The sequence below is a fragment of the Carcharhinus amblyrhynchos genome, chromosome 28 (assembly GCF_965287045.1).
Source record: "Carcharhinus amblyrhynchos chromosome 28, sCarAmb.v2.hapA, whole genome shotgun sequence".
In the NCBI taxonomy this organism is placed as follows: Eukaryota; Metazoa; Chordata; class Chondrichthyes; order Carcharhiniformes; family Carcharhinidae; genus Carcharhinus; species Carcharhinus amblyrhynchos.
This window is the reverse complement of record NC_137351.1, coordinates 8,442,204-8,464,756: the sequence shown is the minus strand read 5'-3', so window position 1 is coordinate 8,464,756 and position 22,553 is coordinate 8,442,204. Positions and strand designations below refer to the sequence as shown.

The window sequence follows — 22,553 nt, the reverse complement described above, 5'->3', positions numbered from 1 at the left end:
ACTTCTTTGACCTGCAAGTATGTCACCACACAAAGAAAACACTTTTGCCGGAATTCTACCACCTTGCCCACCGTGGTATTGGAGCGAGTGAGGGGTGGACAACGGAAATGTGCATTGACCTCAGGCTGGAATTTCCAGTCTCGCAAAATCCCGCCCTTACCCTTATATACATATCGCAACATAAATGTCTTAGTCTTCTTTGAATCATGCCATGGGATCTTTTACTGGTAGACAGAGAGTTACAGTTTAATTGAAAAGATGAAAATTGCCACTGAAGCCTCAGGCTGGATAAGGTGCCCAGGACCTGGAATGGGGTTGAACTCAAACCCTGGGCAATGACTTCTTTTTTGAATATCTTACCACGGTGAGACAGTGTTTGGCAGGTTGCTGTGCCCTATATTCTCTGCTAAGGGACACTGCAGATTTGTGCTTGATCAAGCCCCTGGCAGTGCAGTGGTTAGCACTGCTGCCTCATAGCACCAGGGACCCAGGTTCAATGAGTTACTGCCTGTGTGGAGTCCGCATGTTCCCCCATATTTGTGTGGGTTTCCTCCAGACCCTCCAGTTTCCTCCCACAGTCCAAAAGACGGGCTGGTTAGGTGCATTGGTCATTGCTAAATTCTTCCTCAGCGTACCCGAACAGTCACCGGAGTGTGGCAACTAGGGGATTTTCACAGTAATTTCATTGCAATGTTAATGTAAGCCTACTTGTGACACTAGTAAATAAACTTGAACTTTGCTTCCCAATTCAGAAAGTCAGCATGCTAAATATCAAATGGATTTGTCAGTCAGTGTCCGGTCTGTTTTGACTGCCAATAGAACTGTTTTATGACCAACCCAGACAAATTTTGGAATTTGTCAGTTTTTGCCATTCAGCCTTTTCTAATCAGCAGTCCAGTGACTGGATCTGTACCACCTGTGTGATCAACCTCCTCACCCTCTAGACTCAGGTAGACAAGAATTGGCCAGAGTTTCCCTTCAGTTATCAGTGATACCTGCCAGAAAACATCAGGAGGCCAAAAATTGGTCTTTTGAGAGACCAAACAGTTTTGCACCTTGACCAGATTCCCCTTCAATTCTGGGGGTGACAAGGGGCAGTCAGTTTAATGTCACTTTGTCACTGCCCAAACATCACCCCCATGGATGTACGGACAGGATTGGGCTCAGTTGTCTGAAGTTACAAACAATTAGAAAGGGTGCGGAGGAGTTTCACCAGGATGCTGCCTGGGCTGGAGCATTGCGGCTGGTTAGGCTGGGGCTGTTTTCCTTACAGCTGAAAAAGCTGAGGGGAGATGTGATTGAGGGTACAAAATCATGAGGAACATAGATAGGGCAGATGAGAAGAAACATTTCCCCTTAGTAGAGAGGTTGATAATCAGGGGGCAAAGGTTTAAGGTAAGGAAGGGGCAGGAAATTGAGGGGATTAGGAAGAAAACCTTCTTACCCAGAGGCTAGTGGGAATCGTGAACTCGCTGCCTGGAAGGGTAGTAGAAGCAGGAACACCCATAGCATTTAAGAGGCATTTAAGTGAGCACTTGGAACACCATAGCTTATGAGGCTATGGATCAAATACTGGGAAATGGGATTAAAAGAGATTGATACTTGATGACCGGAACAGCCACAAAGGGCTGAAGGGCCTCTGTTAGTACTCTGAAGCTCAGGACTCTTCGAGAATGACCAACTCAATTAATATGAGGAGAGACTAAGTTGGTTAGGATTATATTTATTGAAATTGAGAAGACTGAGGGGGCTCTCATAGAAACTTATATAATTCTAACAGAGTTAGATAGGGTGGATTCAGAAAGAATGTTCACAATGGCGGGGGAGTCATAGTTTTAGAACTGAGGTGAAGAGGAGAGAAATTTCTTCACGGAAAGAGCAGTGAATGTGTGGAATTCACGCCCACAGTAAGTAGTGGAGGCCAAAACATTGCCAGATTTTTAAGAAGAAATTAGATGTAGCTCTTGCTACTGAAGGCATCAAGGATTAAGGGGAGAAGGGGGATCAGAATGTTGAATTTGATGATCAGCCATGATCACAATGAATGGCAGAGCAGGCTCGAAGGGCTGAATGGACTACTCTTGCTTCTAGTTTTCATGCAGAAGAGTGTCAATGGAACTGTAGCACCCTACGAAATCCATGAAATTGGGGAGGGTAATAGGAAAACCACAGAGCTACAAAATAAATAATGTTACACAGAGTTTGAATTAAATGTACACACTGAGCCACAGGACAGAATTCAGAAGAAACTTTGCAATTTGGGGAAATTGAGCAGCTAAAATGGCAGAATCTGCCTGCTCTTTATTCCTCCGGTTTTGAACAGAATTCTGTGCATTAATAAGGCCTCATTGAAACAGGTAATACGTGTGCGTTGTATAAATTGATGTGCTCCAGCGCTAGGCAACAGAGAGAGAAAAAAAAAACAACAGCAGAAATATATTTAATGAGTTAGAGACACAATGCGGAGAAATAAAGTGGAAGAGAATTAAGCATAATCCACTGTGAATACAAGTGTGTGCATTAAGTTTAGTAAGTGCTCGAATTATATTAATGCATTGTGGCTATCGCTCACTGACACCATGTGACAAAGGCAACATCTCTTTATACAAAGTATAAAACTGCACGCTTTTTATTTTTTGAAAAAAGGGAAAATTGCCTTACTGAAAAGGCAGAGTGTCAATGGAAAATGCTAAAAGTCCAGGCTTCAGTTGGTTCAATTATAAGTACTTGCTCCTCTAGATTAGAAAGCAGTGGCTTTGAGTTCTAGAGAGGGCTTGAGTATATAATTTAAACCGACAATCTGGTGCAGTCCTACCAGTTCGGCTCTTCAGATGAGACATTAAACCAAGGTCCTGTTCTGCTGATTTAGATGCACGTCAATGATTCCAAGCCATTGTTTGAAGAGAAGCAGAGTTTTCTTCCTCTCTCTAGAGGAACGGCAGTCAATCTGGAATGTTAACCCTTTCCTATCTTCACTCCACTAACACTCCTTGCCCTGCCAGGTTTTGCCAGCGATTGCTGCTTTTACTGGAATTCAATTCTCCCAGCACCCAGGGTGAAATACTTCACCCAAAACAACATTACTAAAAACCAAATGCTATTCGTCATGGGCCTATTTTCAGAAACGGCAGCAGCACAGTAGTTAGCACTGCTGCCTCACAGCACCAGGGACCGGGTTCAATCTCTGACTTGGGTGTCTGTCTGTGAGGAGTCTGCATGTTCTCCCCATATCTGTGTGGGTTTCCTCTGGGTGCTCCAGTTTCCTCCTACAGTTTGAAAGATGTGCTGGTTGAGTGCATTGGCCATGCTAATTTCTCCCTCAGTGTACCCGAACAGGCGCTGGAGTGTGGCGACTAGGGGAATTTCACTGTAACTTCATTGCCGTGTTAATGTAAGCCTACTTGTCACACTGATAAATAAACTTAAATGAATGGCATCCATTGAACAATAGCCTCTGCAGTTCAAAGTGGTTGATTATATCTGAAGCACATTGGGAAGCTGGGTGGCATTTGACGGCACAGTGGCCCAGTGGTTAGCACTGCTGCTTCACAGCGCCAGTGACCCGGGTTCAATTCCAGCCTTGGGTGACTGTCTGTGTGGAGTCTGCCCCATATTTGCATTGGTTTCTTCCAGATGCTCTGGTTTCAGCCCACAGTTCAAAGATGTGCTGATTAGGTGCTCTTTCAGAGACTCAGTACACACCTGATGAGCTGAATGGCCTCTTTCTGCATTGTATGGTTTTTATGGCTCTAATTTTTTCAGAGCTGTGAGTTTGTTTAAGAACTTTCAGCATGAAGCCATGATGAAATAACTCCACAGAGGCAAAGGTCCCATCATCCATTGCATTTTTATTTACAACAATGTTACGTAATAGATCCCTCTCTCCTTGTTGCTTCCTCCTACAGCAGGCAGAGGGACTGACATACCTGCTTTAAATAGGGAGCATGGGCTCCCAGATTGGACCATCAATTAGGACTCATCAGGGAGCTTATACTCTAGCAGGCCAACTTAATTAGCCTGTGGGAAATCATCACACAAGCTCATCCCTAGCACTGCAGGGTGCACTCAGCTCAGGAACCCTTTGCTTCTCAACTGAGGTTACGTCGTTTGCTGAAGAAATACTTCATCCTTTCCACATATTGTGCCCAGTCCTCCACTGCAGGATCAAAAGAGTCCAGCAATGGCTTACCCTCAATCTGTGCGGTGGTTAAGCAAGTTCCTTCAGTTCACTCCTTTTTCCTCATCACCATTGAAATAACTCCATGAGGTGAATGTCCCATCATCCAGTGCTTCTTTATTTACAACAATATTACATAACAGAGCTCTCTCTCCTTGTTGCTTCCTTGCAGGCAGGGAGACTGACATCCTGCTTTAAATAGGCAGCATGAGTCTCCCCAGTTGGACTATCAATTAGGACTCACCAGGGACACCTTTTTGTGTCCAACCAAATAAACAAATCAAATTAACTCAGGAACAACTCAAAAGGGACAGCTCCCTAAAAGGAGACGAACTGCCCAAAATAAAAGGCAAAGTGGAAAGGAAACTTAAAACATCAAATTACAATGTGGTTAATGGGATAAATAACACACTCCAGTCCCTGCAGTGCCCAGCAGGCATGGAAGGCATCAACCATGCTCTCAGTCACCACATGCTCCCTTTCCGGGGCACCCAGCCATGATAGAGGGGCAGACAGTAAGGTTGGACGATCTGCTCGATGCCCGCTGCCTGGACTTGTAGATGGCCACAATAAAGGAGTCATCACGGAGCTCATACTCTAGCAGGCCAACCTCATTAGCCTGACAGAAGTCATCACGCACAAGATGGCTGCTGCATGGTTAATGGTTTGAGTGAATTGTGAGTTGGAAGACAGAACTCAGCTTGGGAGCACTTTATGTCTGCATCAGATGCAAAAAGAGGAAAAGAGAGCTAGTAATATCTCTTATTGTCTAAACACAGAAATCTATTTGCTACAAAGACAGAAAAATAATGAGGTCCTCTCCTGGAGGCTCCATCCTGGAGCAATGCCAGTGGTGGGACATGTTGGTTATGCAGTAAACAGTTCACAGAGGATGAGACAGTCAATGTACATGATACGTAAGTTCTGTCTCATATGAAGAGAAAGACATGTGAAATAGTGACACAATTGACATTGACCTTGCATGAAATAAACTTATCCAAACTGACATTGAATAACATCTTAGAAAAGAATAAGAATAACTATATAGAATTTGGCTAGGAGGATGTAGAAAGGGGCCGATAAGTAAGTCAGAATACTCCACAGGACACAAGAGCAAGGGTAAATCACTTATGGAAACCATGAACCAGAATTGAATAGCAGATGTGCAGGAATGGATTTGCATGCTGGAGTTTTGCTTGATTACCACAAGAATCTTGAGACATTTTGTAGACCCTTCCCTTGGAAGATTAAGGGTGCTGTCATACTGCAGTATTAATCTGAACTATAGACTGCAGTGTATAGCTTGCAAAATCCCTGCTACATTGCTGATTCCGAATCATATCCTGCCCCTGACACCTTCCCCTCACCCCACGAAGAACTAGGTAGAAGAATCTGCCTTTCCCAAAATCCCAGGCACAATGGGTGTTGGGGGAAGTGCTGTAGGAAGTAAAAGTGACACTTAAAAGATACATTACTTGGCACCCTACGGGACCTCAGCACACCCCAAAATGCTTTATAACCAACGAGGTTTGAGGCGGCGCAGTCAAAGTGGTTAGCAATGCTGCTTCACAGTGTCAGGGAGCTGGGTTCAATTCCAGCATCAGATCACTGCCTGTGTGAAGTCTGCACATTCTCTCCATGTTTGCGTGGGTTTCTTCCAGATAGTCTGGTTTCTTCCCACAGTCCAAAGGTGTGCAGGTTAGGTGGATTGGCCATGCTAAATTGATCCTAGTGTCAAGGGTAAATAGGTGGAGTTACTAGAATAGGGCCTGGGTGGGATTGTGATCGATGCAGACTTGATGGGCAGAATGGCCTCCTTCTGCACTATAGGGATTTGATCCTATTCTATGAAAGTATTTCTGAAGTATAGTCGCCTTTGAAATGTAAGGAACACTGCAGCCAATTTGCACAAAGCATGATCCCACAAACAGCAAATGTAACAATGACTAGTTTAATAACCTGTTTTAGTGATGTTGTTTGTGGGATAAATGTTGGCCAGAGCAACGAGTATAAAAATTAGCAGGTCATGTTACAGCTGTACAGAACTTTAGTTTGGCCCATCTGAAATATTGCGTACAGTTCTGGTCACGAGACCACCAGAAGGATGTAGAGACTTTGGAGAGGGTACATACAGAGGAGGTTTGCCAGCATGTTGCCCGGTTTGGAAGGTATTAGCTATGAGGAGAGACTGGACAAATTTTATTTGTTTTCACTTGAACACTGGAGGCCGAGGGGCAACTTGGTAGAGATTTCCAAATCTCTATCATTTTATCCATGCGAGGCATGGATAGAATGGATAATTGGAGTCATAGAATCCCTACAGTGCAGAGGAGGCCATTTGGCCCCTGGAGCCTGCAACAACAACAACCCCACCCTATCCACATAACCCCACATATTACCTTGCTAAGCCCCCCCGACACTAAGGAGAAATTTAGCATGGCCAATCCACCTAACCTGCACGTTTTTCAGACTGTGGGAGGAAACCGGTGCACCCAGAGGAAGCCCACGCAGACATAGGAGGAATGCATAATCCCCACGCAGACAATCACCTGAGGCCAGAATTGAACCAGGTCTTTGGCACTGTGAGGCAGCACTGCTAACCACTGTGCCACCATAGCACCGTCTTTTCCCCAGGGTAGGAATGTCAATTTCTGGGGGAACATAGCTTTAAGGTAAAAGAGGGAAAGTTCAAAGGAGATGCGAGAGTCAAGTTTTTTACACAGAGGGTGGTAAGTGCCTGGAGTATGCTGCCAAAGGAAATGGGAGAAACAGATACAATAGCAATGTTTAAGAGGCATCTTGACAGATACATGCATAGGCAGAGAATAGAGGGATACGGACTGCATAGAGGCAACGGGTCTTTGATTTAGAAAGATATCATGTGTTGGCGCAGGCTTGGTGGGCCGAAGGGCCTATTGCTGTGTTGTACAGCTCTTTGTTCTTTGACATTGCAGAGAGCTTCTCTGCTTTTCCTTCAAATTTATTCATTGTCATATCTTTTGTATATCTTCATGGACACTTTTTGTGTCCCCTTTCAGGAACATTGAGGTGGTGGAAGGATTTCCAGGATAATTTACAGTCCGTTCAGCCATACTGGTTCATTGGGCAGCCAGTGCTGGTGAGGGACTTGGAGTCAGAGCCTCTGGTTCAGGAATATGGACACCACCCACACGAGTTCCACCTTTTGGAATAGTGCCCCTGGGCCACCTGAACAGTTTACCATTTTAACAGCGTAACAGAATTTCCAGCAACGCAGCACCCCTCCATATTTCACAAAGTGTGGCTGTATTTATTTTGTTTAACTCTCTGGAAACAAGACTTGAACCTACAACCTTCTGTCTCAGAGAGAAACTAAGCTCCAGCTGACATTCGGACAGGACCACACTGGTCATTTAGTAAGTGCTTCCGACTGTCTTTAGCCTCCTTTTTAAACCTCACTTTTTCCTCGCAATGTATCGATCCCAACAGAGGGAAAAGTGGAAGGGTCCACTCGATGTAGCTTTGGCACGGTGGCACAGTGGTTAGCACTGCTATCTCATAGCGCCACAGACCCGGGTTCGATTCTGGCTTGGGTCACTGTCTGTGTGGAGTTTGCAGGTTCTCTGTGCGGGTTTCTTTCGGATGCTCCAGTTCCCTCCCATAGTCCAGAGATGTGCTGGTTAGGTGAATTGGCCATGCTAAATTGGCCCTTACTGTACCTAAACAGGCACTGGAATGTGATGACTCAGGGATTTTCACAGTGATCTCACTGCAGTGTTAATGTAAGCCTACTTGTGACACAAATAAATAAACTTTGAAACTTCAGCAATTGGAGGCAGCATCCATGGTTCTCCGATTATATTTGAATCATTGATAGTCACGGATGAGGTGTCTGAAGATTGGAGAATGGCAAATGTTGTGCCTTTGTTTAAAAAGGGCTGCAGGGAAAAGCAAACCAGTGAGCCTCACACCTGTGGTGGGTAAATTGTTGGAAGGTGTTTAAGATGAGAGGGGAGAGATACAAAAGTGTCCAGAGGGGCAATTTTTTCACGCAGAGGATGGTGAATGTCTGGAACAAACTGCCAGACGTAGTAGTAGAGGCAGGTACAATTTTGTCTTTTAAAAAGCATTTAGATAGTTACATGGGCACGATGAGTATGAAGGGAAATGGCCAAATGTGGGCAATTGGGATTAGCTTAGGGATTTAAAAAAAAGGCAGCATGGACAAGTTGGGCTGAAGGGCCTGTTTCCATACTGTAAACCTCTATGACTCTATGATCACTATTCATAGAATCACAGAATTCTTTAAGGGAAGGCGATGGCCTAGTGGTGTTAACACTGGAGTATTAATCCAGAAACTCAGCTAATGTTCTAGGGACCCGGGTTCAAATCCCATCACCTCAGATGGTGGAATATGGATTCAAAAAAAAAATCTGAAATTAAGAATCTACTGAATGACCATAAAATCATTGTCGATTGTTGGAAGAACCCATCTGGTTCACCAACGTCCTTTAGGGAAGGAAATTTGCCGTCCTTACCTGGTCTGGTCTACATGTGACTCCAGATCCACAGCAATGTGGTTGACCCTCAGCTGCCCTCAGGCAACTAGGGATGGGCAATAAATGCTGGCCAGGCACGATACTCCATAAGTAAAAAAAAATTATAGAATCCCTCCAGTACAGAAGAAGGCCATTCAGCCCATTGAGCCTGAATCGACAACACTATCCATAATCCCATATATTTAACCTGCTAGTTCTCCTGACACTAGGGATCAATTTAGCACAGCCAATTAATCTAACCTGGACATCATTGGACTGTGGGAGGAAAGAGGAGCACCTGGAGGAAAGCCACGCAGATCTGGGGAAAATGTGGACACAGATATTCACTCAAGGAATTGAACCCAGGTCCCTGGCAGCGTGAGGCAGCAGTGCTAACCACTGTGCTGCCGTGCTGTCCCTAATGGCTCAATCTGCAACCGGTACCTCAAAGATCATTAGTCGGATCTAATTTATGTCAGGAATGGATCTCCATAGTCTTTGGGATGGGGGATATAGCCCAAGTGGCTACTTGCTCACACTGTTATCTCTTTACTTACCAACAATGTGTTGATAAGTAAATTCAGAAGACCTCCACTGTTAACCATATCCAGCACAATTATTTCCATAATGGAGGCAGTGTGTTGTGAAATGCTATCTGTATTGATTTTCTGTCATTGAAAACTCTCCTCAACAGTCACAGACAGCTCTCTTCCAATACTCTCCTTTATTATATAATTTGCTCTGCCTTTACTCACAGCCACCATCCTGCCTCACCAAATCAAATTATGTGTGAATGAAAAAAAGACACAGCAGTGTTGGATAATCAGGGATCTGGGTTCGATCCCTGGGTCACTGTCTGTGTGGAGTTTGCACATTCTCCTCGTGCCTGCATGGGTTTTCTCTGGGTGCTCGGGTTTCCTTTCACAGTCCAAAGATGTTCAGGCTAGGTTGATTGGCCGTGCTAAAAAAAAATTGCCCCTTAGTGTCCTGAGATGTGTAGGTTAGAGGGATTAGTGGGTCAATATATAGGGATATGGGGGTAAGGTCTGTGGGATTGTGGTCAGTGTGGACACAATGGGCCAAATGGCCTCTTTCTGCATTGTAGGGATTCTATGATTCAATCGCTGTATGAAAACATTTTTTTCTCACATCACATTTGCTTCTTCTGCAAACCAGCTTAAATCTGTGCCCTCTCATTCGTGATCCTTTTACTGGAACAGTTTCTCCCTGTCTTCTCTGTCCAACTCCCTGATGATTTTGAACAACTCTATCAGATCTCCTCTTAGCCTTCTTCTGTCCAAGGAAAACAGTCCCAATCTCTCCAATCCATCCTCATAACTGAAGTTTCTCAGCCCTGGAATCATTCTTGTAAACTTCTTCTGCACTCTCTCCAATGCGTTCACATCCTCTTGACAGTGTGGTGTCCAGGACTGTACACAATACTCCAGCTGAGGTCTAACTAATATCTTGTACAAGTTCAGCATAATCTCCTTATTCTTATACTCTATGCCCCTATTAATAAAGCTGTTGGCACAGATACATGGGGAGTATGAAAGTTGCAAGTTGAATATTTCAATCATAATTCTGTCTAGTAGATTTTTTAAAAATCACCAATGACAAATGATGTGGTAATATTGAGCCACTGTCTGATCTTGCACTGCACGGTGGCACAGTAGTTAGCACTGCTGCTTCACAGCTCAAGGGACCCAGGTTCAGTTCCAACCTTGGGTGATTGTGTGCAGTTTGCACATTCTCCCCATGTCTGTATGGGTTTCCTCCCACACTCCAAAGATGTGCAGGTTAGGTTGGCTGGCCATGTTAAATTGATCCTTAGTGTCAGGGGAATTAGCAGGGTAAAAATGTGCGGGGATAGGAGCTGGGTGGGATTGTTGTTGGTGCAGGCTCAATGAGTCATACATAGAACACAGAACATAGAACATTACAGCGCAGTACAGGCCGTTCGGCCCTCGATGTTGCGCTGACCAGTGGAACCAATCTAATGACCCTCTAACCTAAACTATTCCAATGTTATCCATATGCCTATCCACTGAAAACGGTGACATAGTGGTTAGCACTGCTGCCTCACAGCACCAGGAGCTCAGGCTCAATTCCTGGCTCTCTGTGCAGAGTTTGTAGGTTCTCCCCATGTCTGTGTGGTTTCCTCCAGGTGCTCCAGTTTCCTCCCACAGTCTGAAAGATGTGCTGGTTAGTGCATTGGCTGTGCTAAATTCTCCCTTGGAGAATTCTATGAAGTAGGCTTACATTAACACTACAATTAAGTTACAGGGTGGCATGGTGGCTCAGTGGTTAGCGCTGCTGCCTCACAGCACCAGGGACCTGGGTTCAACTTGGGTCACTGTCTATGTGGACTTTGCACATTCTCCTTGTGCATGGGTTTTGTCCGGCTGCTCCAATTTCCTCCCACAGTCCGGAAGACATGCTGGTTAGGTGTATTGGCCATGCTAAATTCTCTCAGTGTAAATTCTCTCTCAGTGTACCCTCACCAGGTGCTAGAGTGTGGCAACTAGGGGATTTTAAGTTTTTTAGAGTTTATTTATTAGTGTCACAAGTAGGCTTACATTAACACTGCAATGAAGTCACCTTGAAAATCCCCTAGTCGCCACTCCGGCACCGATTTGGGTACACTGAGGAGAATTTAGCATGGCCAATGCACCTAATCAGACTATGCGAGGAGACTGGAGCACTCGGAGGAAAGCCACACAGAAGGAGAATGTGCGAAGTCCACATAGATGGTGACCCAAATTGAGAATCGAACCCAGGTTGCTGTGAGGCAGCAGTGCTAACCACTGCGCCACTGTGCCACCCTGTAACTTAATTGCAGGGTTAATGTAAGCCTACTTCATAGAATCATAGAATCATAGTATACCTACAGTGTGGAAAGAAGCCATTTGGCTCATGGAGTCTGCACTGATCACAATCTCTCCCAAGCCCTATCCTCATAGCCCTATAGGGGCAGGGGTGGGCACAGTGGTACAGTGGTCAGCACTGCTGCTTCACACCTCCATGGACCAGGGGGCATTTCCTGGCTTGGAATCTCACCATGCCTGCATGGGTTTTCCTCCCACAATCTAATGCTTAGGTGTTTTGACCCGAACGGGTGCAAGAGTGCGGCAAATAGGGAAATTTCACACTAACTTCATTGCAGTGTTAATGCAAGCCTACTTACAACTAATAAATGAACTTGATCTTTTACTTTACTTAACCAGCTAACCCCCTGACACTAAGGGGCAATTTAGTACAGCCAATCAACCTAACCTGTACAGCTTTGGACTGTGGGAGGAAATGGGAGCAGCTGGAGGAAACCCACGCAGACATGGGAAGAATGTGCAAACTCCACATAGATGGTGACCCAAGCCGGGGAATTGAACCTGGGCACCTGGTGCTGTGAGGCAGCAGTGCTAACCACTCTGCCACCGTGCTATCCTACTTGTGACATTAATAAATAAACTTTAAACTTTTGAATAGCCTCCTTCTGCACTGAGGGATTTAATGATCCTGTGCATCTGTCTGGATCTGTAGAGGTGAGACCCAAATGCATTTGTTAGTTTATTTTCTTAAAAATGAGCTCTATTAAAACAGAGAGGGTTCATCTGAGTTTATAAATAATTAAATGGGTACAAGATTGCTCTTTTCACAGCTCCCTCGTCAACTCCTTGATACAGCGCCATCTCTTGATGCAAAGTTGTTGAGGTGTTGTTAAATTTGCTCAATCCACTGGTGTATAGAATGGGTTGGTCACTTCAAGCTCCTAACACGCCGATAGCTCAATGTAGCCTTTTAACTGTGGGGGCCGACCTGCTGTGTTCTGTATCCACAACTGCAGTCGTGTGGCTCAAGAATAATTTGATGCCTCTTCGAAAGTTCCATTCTTTGAAAGTCTGTGGAATTCTTTTGCATTACAGATGCACGGAATGGGGGAAAAAAGTATGAGTAGGTCAGAAAAGATACCTTGAAATACATTTTTGAACTGTTTTGTTTTAATATTTGACCAATTTATTATTAAACAAAATGTTTCAAAATTATATTTCAAGAACACTGCCAAAAATGTAGCAAAAGTAATCTTTGTAAACTCAGTTCTGGAGCAGTTTTTTTTAACATTTCCGTCCGGATGGTTTGCTGAATTTTTTTTGCACATGGGGTATTACGCACTGCAGAATGTGAAGCTACTGGTGTGGCCACGACACACGTTGGGATTGCAGCCCCGGCTGCTTGAACCTTCAATTCGAAATTCAGTTTTTGAAATATATATATTTTAAGAAACACACAAACACGCCCCATGGCAAAATAAAGAAAAATCTGGCAATAAATCCCACAAATCATTCAGCAATTTTCCACACACACACACACACCCTCGCTGCAGTCCCAGCAGCTGGGAGGCACTTTCATATTTCCAAATATATCTCGACTTTTAGAACCGTTAACTTTTATTACTGAACCAATCGAGAGGATGTGCCTGATTAAAGAGAACTTAGCAGGCTTGAAGGAAATGTTTGATTGTTTGCGATTTGCTACCGATAATGAGATGTACAAACATCTCGACTTCATTCTATTGATGTATGAACACTGACTATGCAAGGCACAATTTAAGAGAAAAAAAAACACCTTGACTGAACAAGTTGAAAGGATATGCTTCAGTCAACACAAGTTTGAATTTTTGAAGGAAATTGGAATTTGATATCAATAATATTCTGTACAAAAATCTCGAACCACGAACTCAGAAGACAACACGATTTGAGCCAATGTCTTTTACTATATCTTATTTTACAATGCATGCAGGTTTTGAGTGGCTGTGTTTTAGAATTGGGTAATTATTATCTAATCCCAATCTCAAATCTCAATCAGACCACACACTAATGGAATGTGACAAGGCATGTTTTATTTCAAGCGTTCTGGTTTAACCAGAGATGCAGCCTGTGTGTGTGTGTGTTAGGGAGAGGATCACATAGACAGAGGGAAAAAATCTGTGCTCTCTATGTAGGAATCTCTGACAAAAGAATGGTCTGCAGGCTGTGTTACAGGTGAAGGCTTGTTCAGTTTGCCTGGATTGTTCTCTCTCTGTCTGGATTGGGAAGCTAGTGAGTGACAGTGAAGCGAAGGGGGGGGGGAGGATTAAGGAGCAGAGATGAAGCTTTGCCGTCCGCTGACGGCTCGGGGACACAGCTGAAGAGTGGGGTTGGGGAAGGAAATGCTTTGCAAAACATCAGCCAGCCAGCCAGCCAGCCGCTTGGGATTGAAGATAAATGTAAAGAGGGCCTTTTCCCCCTCCTCCGGGGAGGGTCGGCGGAGAGAGGAAGACACTGCCCAGTGAGCTAACCCACCCTACAGAGGAGACAGAGGGAGAGGGAGGGTCCTGTATGAGGTGACAATGGGAGCTGGAAGGACATTATAGGGATGAGGAGGAGAATGTTGGAGCGGTGATCCTGCAGGGAAGGGGGGGGTTTGGGGAGGAGGGAGGGAGGGAGGGGGGGGTTGTTTAGACAGGCAGGATCCGGGCTGACTTCTTCCACTCTGTGTGTGTGTGTGCCGTGTGTGCTTCTGTGTCGCTGTCTGGCTGAAAGAGAGGCACAGGCGATCAGGAAAAAAGGATGCAGAGTGGACAACCTCGGGGCAGCGGCGCCAGCAACGTCCAGAAAGACGGGAGAAAATCCTGCTTTTCCAACATCAAGATCTTCCTGATCTCAGAGTGCGCACTGATGCTGGCACAGGGAACAGTGGGAGCTTATCTGGTAAGGCGAATTCTAGTACCTGGAGCCCCAGTCATTTTCTGGATAATATAAGACCATTTAATGCATTTTTTTTAATTAAAAAGTTGTCCTAACAGGGTCAAGATTTTAGACACTAAAATGTACCAGAATAATTGAGAGCAGGTGATATTACACATGGGTAATTTCATTGAAAATACGGTATCTCACTAAGCCTATCAATTGGTATTAATCAGGTGAGATTACCAGACAGAAGTGAAATCATACATTGAGAAGTTTTATTTGACAATATTAAACATGTGAAAAGAGATTGGCCTCAGTAATAACTGGATCTATTAATCTGTGTGGTCTGCAGTTAAATCCTATTATTAGCCTGTGTGTGTTGTAATTCTGTGATTGATAAGATGTGAGGCTGCTTGACAGTATCACCTATCAGCAACATATATTTACAAAGCAGTTTTTACACAGACCCATGCCAACCTAAAATTCATAACACTGCACGGGTATTTCACTATTGTCTAATTCCCAGCAGCTAGCTGCAGTGGAAGGAAAGACAAAACTGATTTACTTCAGCTAGTTTTGTGAATGCAATTCTGTCAGATTTTCACTGTACATATGTGCGTGTGTGTGTATATATTTTATCTACATTTTCTAAATAGGTGATGCCTTCATGCATGTGTGCACATACACAACACATGTGTGTTTACATACATGCAGAAACCCTGGCGTCTTGGAACAAAGAATTAGGATAACCGTTAGCTAAAACATGATAGATTGCTGTTTCTATGGAAACATATCGTGGTTGCTTGGGACTCTTACATAACTGTTATCAATCAGTTACCAAGTAGGGTCTCAGGATTGTGTGCCTGCAGTTTGCTCTCTGTTTACCTGGTTTACGTTGAGAGACAGGCCAAATAATCCACATTACGTCAGGGTCATTCACTAACTTATGTTCAGGGTCGTTCCGTGTCTGTTTGCCTATCTCTCTGTGTATTTGTGTGTGTCTTTCTCTCTCTATCTGCTTCTGCCATCCTGCTCCTCTTTTCCTGCTTTTCTGCGTGCGTCTCCACATCTTTTATTGCTCTTCTGCTCTGTCTCTTCCTGTCCTCGTCTTTGCCCCCTCTCTCTCTGTGCAGAGAGACACACAAGGTGCATTCTCATTTGTCTCTTTAATATTTGTCCCTCTTGATCCTCAGAGCAGAACTAGAGGCCAGTTCCTTTTTTCATCTCCAATTCTGCTGCCAGATTATGAGTACTGCATTTAGCAGTGTTCCAGTTTTATGTCTCCTACACAACCTCAATTAATCAGGGGCCTGCATAAAAATACCTAAGAAGGAAGAAGTCACGAGTGAGGGGGAGGTAGTTAGCAATGTGGCTGTGTGATTTGATTTTGTTCGATGCTTCTTTATGTGCACCCTGTAGCTCTTTAATGGTGGATTACTTGTTCTTTATCGAGGATGATCATTTCATTTGAACCTGAGCATTTGTTGTCAGTGCAGATTTTTGCCCAGAAAGATCACTTCATACAGCCACTGTGTCCAAATACCACAGGCCTTGCCATTAACAGATGAGATTTTCTTTTACATAATGGATCCTGTCATTAGGTAATGAGATTTGTAAGTGTTGGAGCCCAGACCTGATTCAGAGGAAAACATATGATGCTGTTGTGCACAATATGAACTGTAGGAACTTTGGAGGGATCTGTTTTTCATGTTTCCCTTACTGGTCCTGCCTGATGTGGCATTCTGCTGTACAGACCAAAAAGATCCCATGTGCAATCCTTAATCTCAGCGGCACAGCGGTCAGCACTGCTGCCTCACAGCGCCAAATCCGTGGGTTCAATTCCAGCCTCGGGTGGCTGTGTAGAGTTTGCACATTCTCCCCGTGTCTACATGCATTTCCACCGGGTGTTCCGGTTTCCTCCCATAGTCCAAAGATGTGTAAAATAGGTGGATTGGTCATGCTAAATTGCCCCTTAGTATCCAACCACGTGCAGGTTAGATGGATCGGGCATGTTAAATTGCCCCTTGGTGTCCCAAGACGTGTAGGTTAAGGGGATTAGCAGGGTAAGTATGTGCAGGACCGAGGATAGGGCCTGGGTAAGATGTTCTGTCAGAGAGTCAGTGCAGACTCAATGGGCCAAATGGCCTCCTTCTGCATTGTAGGGTTTCTATGGTTCAGTGCTGTTAGAAGCACTGCCCAAGGCAGCTAGAAGTGAACGGCAGGTGCCAGCTTGCTGCATTATCCAGTGCCCACCATACCCAAGTTAGAATTACAGTCATAGAATCACACACAGCACACAAGAAGGCCAGTCAGCCCATCATGCTCTTTCTGAAAGAGCTACCAGATAATCACACTTCCCTGTTCTTTTCCAAAAACCCTGGAAATCTACCCTTTCTGAGTGAGGAATGAAGTGTTTTTGAAAGGTCAATACCTGCCGGATCTGAAAAACTGAGGGAAAAAAACAAGTATTCATCTCAGCACAGCGACTTTGCAGTCACTCACTTTCAAACACTTGGATGTGCTCAAGGCCATCGAGTGATAAAAAGAATAAAAAGAAATAGAAGTTTAGGTGGGTTTGCTGTTTTCTCATATATACTCCTAGTCAGGGATACTGAGCTAGAAAGCCTCAGTGAAATGTAACGAAAGGGCTGACCTGAAACATGAAGGGGTCTTTCAGATGTCAAGTTGCTGCAGTTTCCCGCTCTGTTGTGATCTTTTGGCATGGACTACTGGATCTTAGAATCATGGAATTGTTGTAGCATAGGAAGAAGCCATTCAGCCCATCAAGCCTGTGCTGGCTCTCTGGAAGAACAATTTAGCAAGTCCAACTCACAAACTCTTTCCCTGTAGCCCTGTAACATCTTTTCCCTCCAAGAAGGTGCGTATCCAGTTCCCAAAGCCACAACTGTACCTGCCACCATTTCAGGTTGTTTCAGACCACAACCATTGCTGCATTAAACAGTCTTCCCTCATATTGCCTCTGATCCTTTTGCCAGTCATAAATATTGGGCACATAGTAATCAGATGCAGCTAAAGACAACTTAATTAGTTACAAAGGGTTGTGAATGTAGACCCAATCCATCATGCAAACCAGCTTCCCATCCATTGACTCAGTCTACACTTCCCGCTGCCTCGGAAAAGCAGTTAACATAATCCCCACGCACCCTGGACATTCTCTAATCCACCTTCTTCCATCGAGGAAAAGATACAAAAGTCTAATGTCATGTACCAACCAACTCAAGAACAGCTTCTTCCCTGCTGCTGTCTGACTTTTGAATGGACCTACCTCACACTAAGTTGATCTTTCTCTACACCTTAGCTATGACTGTAATAGCACATTCTGCATTGTCTCCTTTCCTTCTCTACGAACAGTACACCTTGTCTGTACCGAGTGAAAGAAACAGTACGTTTCACTGTATCCCAATACGTGTGATAATAATAGATCAAATCAAATAATAAGGGCAGATGCTATCCAGGTATGGCCTGGTTGCTACGGTGAACATAGAGAGACATAACTCCAGGGTTTTGAAATTGGAAAGTGAGGAGGTGATGCTTCCGTTGCACAAAGCCTTGACCAGGCTCCGTATGGAGCACTGCTTTCTGTTTTGGGTACTAATGCTCAGGAAAAGTATATTGCTTTAGAAAGTGGTTTCAGAGCAGATTCACCAGAATAATACCAGGATTCAAAGGGTTAAGTTACCTGGACAGGTTGTGCAAGCAGTTTTGTAATCCTTTGTTAAATGGTGTCTAATAATTGTGCCTAGAATGATTCAGAGATTTCCTTTTGTCGGGGAATTTAGAACAAAGAGACATAACATTTAAAATAGGCAGCTCATTTGGGGCGGCACAGTGGCACAGTGGTTAGCGCTGCTGCCTCACAGCACCAAGGACCTGGGTTTGATTCCTGGCTTGGGTCACTGTCTGTGGGGAGTTTGTACATTCTCCTTGTGCCTACATGGGTTTCCTCTGGGGTCTCTGGTTTCTTCCATACTCCAAAGATGTGTGAGTTAGGTTGATTGGCCATGCTAAATTGATCTTTAGTGTCAGAGGGACTAGCTAGGGTAAATGCATGGGGTTATGGGGATAGGGCCTGGCTGGGATTGTGGTCAGTGCAGGCTTGATGGGCCGAATGGCCTTCTTCTGCACTGTAGGCAATCTATGATTCTAAAGTTTGCCAGGCTGATTCTGGGGATGGTGGGACTTATGTATGAGGAGAGATTGACTAGGTTAGAATGGTTTTCGTTGGAATTCAGACGAATGAGGGGGAATCTCTCAGAGAATTATAAAATTCTAACAGGACTAGACAGGATAGATGCAGGGAGGATGTTCCTGATGGTGGGGAGAGTTCAGAACCAGGGGTCGCAGTTTGAGAATTTAGGGTAGACAATTTAGGACAGAGGTGAGGCGACATTTCTTCACCCGAAGAGTGGTGAGCCTGTAGAATTCATTACCATAGGAAGTAGTTGATGCCAAAACATTGAATATATTTACGAAGGATATAGCACTTGGGGACGAATGGCATCAAAGATAATGGGAAAAAGCAGGATTAGGCTATTGAGTTGGACAATCAGCCGTGACCGAAGGGCCAAATGACCTCCTCCTGTTCCTATCTTCTATGTTTCTATGATTTGGATGTCAATTCAGAAGCACAAAGTGTAATGGAAATGTAGAATGTACTCCCTAAAATATGAACACGGGCTTGTTTGAAACATTCAGGTCTGAGATCAATAGGTTTTTGTCACGTCAAGATATCAAAGGAAAGAGAACAAAGACAGGTAAATGGAATTGAAATTCAAGCCATTGATGATTTAATTGAATGGCAGAACAGTATTGAGGAGAGGAATGATCTCTTCCTTTTCCTACATCCCAGACATTATTCTAGCTACCAGCAAATGACAGATTTACTGTATTGTAATGATTGTTCAAGACCATCAAGCCTTTGAATATTACCTTTGAGCTCTGAAAAGAAACAGAGATGGTGATACTGTACAGGGGAAAGTCTCAGGGGGAAGGGAAGCAGAAATGTGTGAGTTTCACTCCCAGTATTCCATGTGGACTTTCCCGATGAATGGGAAATGCTGAGTTGTGGATTCATCAGTTCTTGTTTTCTTGATAAGTGAACAGTGCGGCACTGTGATTCTCTCAACTTGACTTACAATGGGCTGGAAGCCTGGCCACTATCTCCAATGTTCCAGAGATTGGAATAGGCTCTCCACATCATATCTAATGATCTGCAAGGCTTTTGGGAGTAATCACAGATAGTTTTCAACGCAGAATTGTGATATTCCATCAGTGGGATCCTTTTAGTTTTGTAGTAGTAGCTCAGAAATTGTTAAAGTTTCACTAAGGGCTTATTTAAGTATGGTTCATGTAAATCACCCAAAAGTTCACAGCAATTTGCAACTCAGTACATGTCTCCCTCGCCATACATTGCTGGACAATTTACTCATTAATAAAGGGATGTGTGATTAAACTAGCCATTGTTCTGGCGACAGATTCTGGTGTGGAGATGCTGGCACTGGACTGGGGTAAACACAGTAAGAAGTCTCACAACACCAGGTTAAAGTCCAACAGCTTTATTTGGTAACAAATGCCAAATTCTGGCCCAATGAAAGCAATGTGCTCACATGCAACATGTAAGTGGAGAGACCAGGAAACACCTTCTGGTTGAAAGTTTCTGGAAACTATGTTTGTTTCCTTGCAAACAGTGTGACATAAACCAAGGTCAAAATGGGTTAAATGGACTGGAATTTGCTGAAAATTTGCATCCATACCATACACCATTAATACTGATGGAAATTAGGGTGCTAGTATTTCCTGGACTTCCTCTCCAGCTTGTCTCCGAACGCACACCCCCACCCCCCCCCCGCCAATCCTTCCCCATCAGGGCAAGTGCCACATTCCTCAGATATTCCCTTAACAATCTGTACCCCTGTTCAGCCATTCTCACATTCCGATTATTTAATGGACATTTTTAGCACATTTCTCAGCTTTCATCATCACTATTTACATTTCCTTTGTCCAATTACAGCCTCCTCTTTCCCCACAGTATAAATGTTACTTGATATTCTTTCCTCTCAGCTCGGAACATTGGCTCTATTCTCTCTCCACAGACGCTGTCAGACCTGCAGAGATTTTCCAGCATTTTTCCGTTTTTTTGTCTCCGATTCCAGCATCCACAGTATTTCACCTTTAACATTTCCTCATACTTGCTCGTTTGGCAGCAAGGTGGCACAGTGGTCAGCACTGCTGCCTCACAGCGCCAGGGACCCGGGTTCAATTCCCAGCTTGGATCACCGTATGTGTGGAGTTTGCACATTCTCCCCGTGTCTGCGTGGGTTTCCTCTGGGTGCTCCGGTTTCCTTCCACAGTCCAAAGATGTACAGGTTAGGTGGATTGGCCATGCTAAATCCCTTAGTGTCAGGGGGGACTAGCTGGAGTCAATGCATGGGGTTATGGTGATAGAGCCTGGATGGGATTGCAGATGGTGCAGTCTCAATGGGCTGAATGGCCTCCTTCTGCACTTTAGGAATTCTATGGCCATTTGCCTCACCAAAATAGCAGCTGGAGGTTATAGTTCCGCCTTCATTAAAATCAATGGCAAGATCGAGCTAGTGTCAATGAGATTGCAGCTGCCAGAATGGTACTGGTGGGTTGGGTGTACAGAAATCATAACAGGAACACATTTAGAAGAGACAACTTAGCTCCTGGGCATAACCCATCAGAGAGCCGCATTGTCCTGTCTATAGTTTTTTCAGTCGGTTGATTAAAGCAGAGTTCACACTGTTTGAAGACGCAAATGTATCGCGAATGTTAATCCTAATTATTTCTCACACTGCTAATTCCTGCAATCATAAAACGAGACGCAGGGCAATCCTCGAAACACCGGGACATTACTTCTTAGCATGATTTTAGGCTGCATTATCTCCTATGTCAATCACAGGTGAAGTACTCTTCAAACCCGCAGCTCCCAGCCAGAGTCTCATGATGCGGAGAGAGAAGAACTGTTTGTTCTTGCAGCGATATTTATTTAATATTTATCCCCTGTTTATACCTTTTCGTAATTGGCTGCCGGATGCAAATAAGTGTTAGCTGGAGACTGCAGTTTAATAAGAATTTGCTTTAGCAAATTCTTTGACGATTTAGTAATGATTTACTCCCAGCTGCAATCAGCAGCGACAAAACTAACTTTGCAACTGATTCAGCCGCTCATTTTTGAAATCAGACACTATGCTGGGATTAACGATTGATTAGAATCCTACAGTGCAGAAGGAGGCCATTCAGCCCATCGGCTGTGCACCGACCACAGTCCCATTCAGGCACTATCCTCACAACGGCATGTATTTACCTTAGTTAGTGCCCCGACATTCAGGGTTAATTTAGTGTGGCCAATCCACCTAACCTGTAACCAAAAGAGAAAATGCTGGAAAATCTCAGCAGGTCTGGCAGCATCTGTAAGGAGAGAAAAGAGCTGATGTTTCAAGGCCAGCTGACCCTTTGTCAAAGCCACTCTGCTGCGCTTTATTTAAAGTTTTGATAAAGTATTGGCTGGACTCGAAACATCAGTTCTTTTCTTTCCTTACAGATGCTGCCAGACCTGCTGAGATTTTCCAGCATTTTCTCTTTTGTTTTCAGATTCCAGCATCCGCAGTAATTTGCTTTTATCCATCTAACCCGCACATCTTTGGACTGTGGGAGGAAACCGAAGCATCCGGAGGAAACCCACCCAGATACAGGGAGAATGTGCAAACTCCACACAAACAGTGACCCAAACTATGATTTGAACCCAGGTCCCTGGTGCTGTGAGGCAACAGTGCTAACCACTATGCCACCCTGCTGCCCTTTATTTAAAGTTATTACTTTGAATATAGTTGACAGTGTCCTCCTATGGGCCACTTCATTTTACAACCTGAAAATTGTAATTCCTACAGAAATCAACATTTGAAGTTAAATCTTAACTATTCATTGTCTGCACCACAGCTGTTCCATGGCTACTGTTGAGCCATTATAATGACATAAAACACCATTCACTCATAGGGGACTGAATCAACAGGGTTATAGTTTCACCACACTGTGCACATGAGAAACGATATACAGGGATAGAAAACTTTAAAAGAGCAGCAGAGCTGTGTG

General features: G+C 44.2%; 1 protein-coding gene across 1 annotated transcript in view; it reads left to right on the top strand.

Moving 5' to 3' along the window:
- The first annotated feature begins 14,206 nt into the window (after positions 1 to 14,206).
- The window catches only part of slco3a1a (solute carrier organic anion transporter family member 3A1a), a 190,834-nt gene continuing 182,487 nt past the window's right edge, over positions 14,207 to 22,553 (top strand). The window contains exon 1 of the mRNA XM_080214017.1: positions 14,207 to 14,441. Within this exon, the coding sequence (XP_080070143.1) occupies positions 14,301 to 14,441 (141 nt within the window). The 5' untranslated portion in view covers positions 14,207 to 14,300. The remainder of the gene's footprint in view (positions 14,442 to 22,553) is intronic.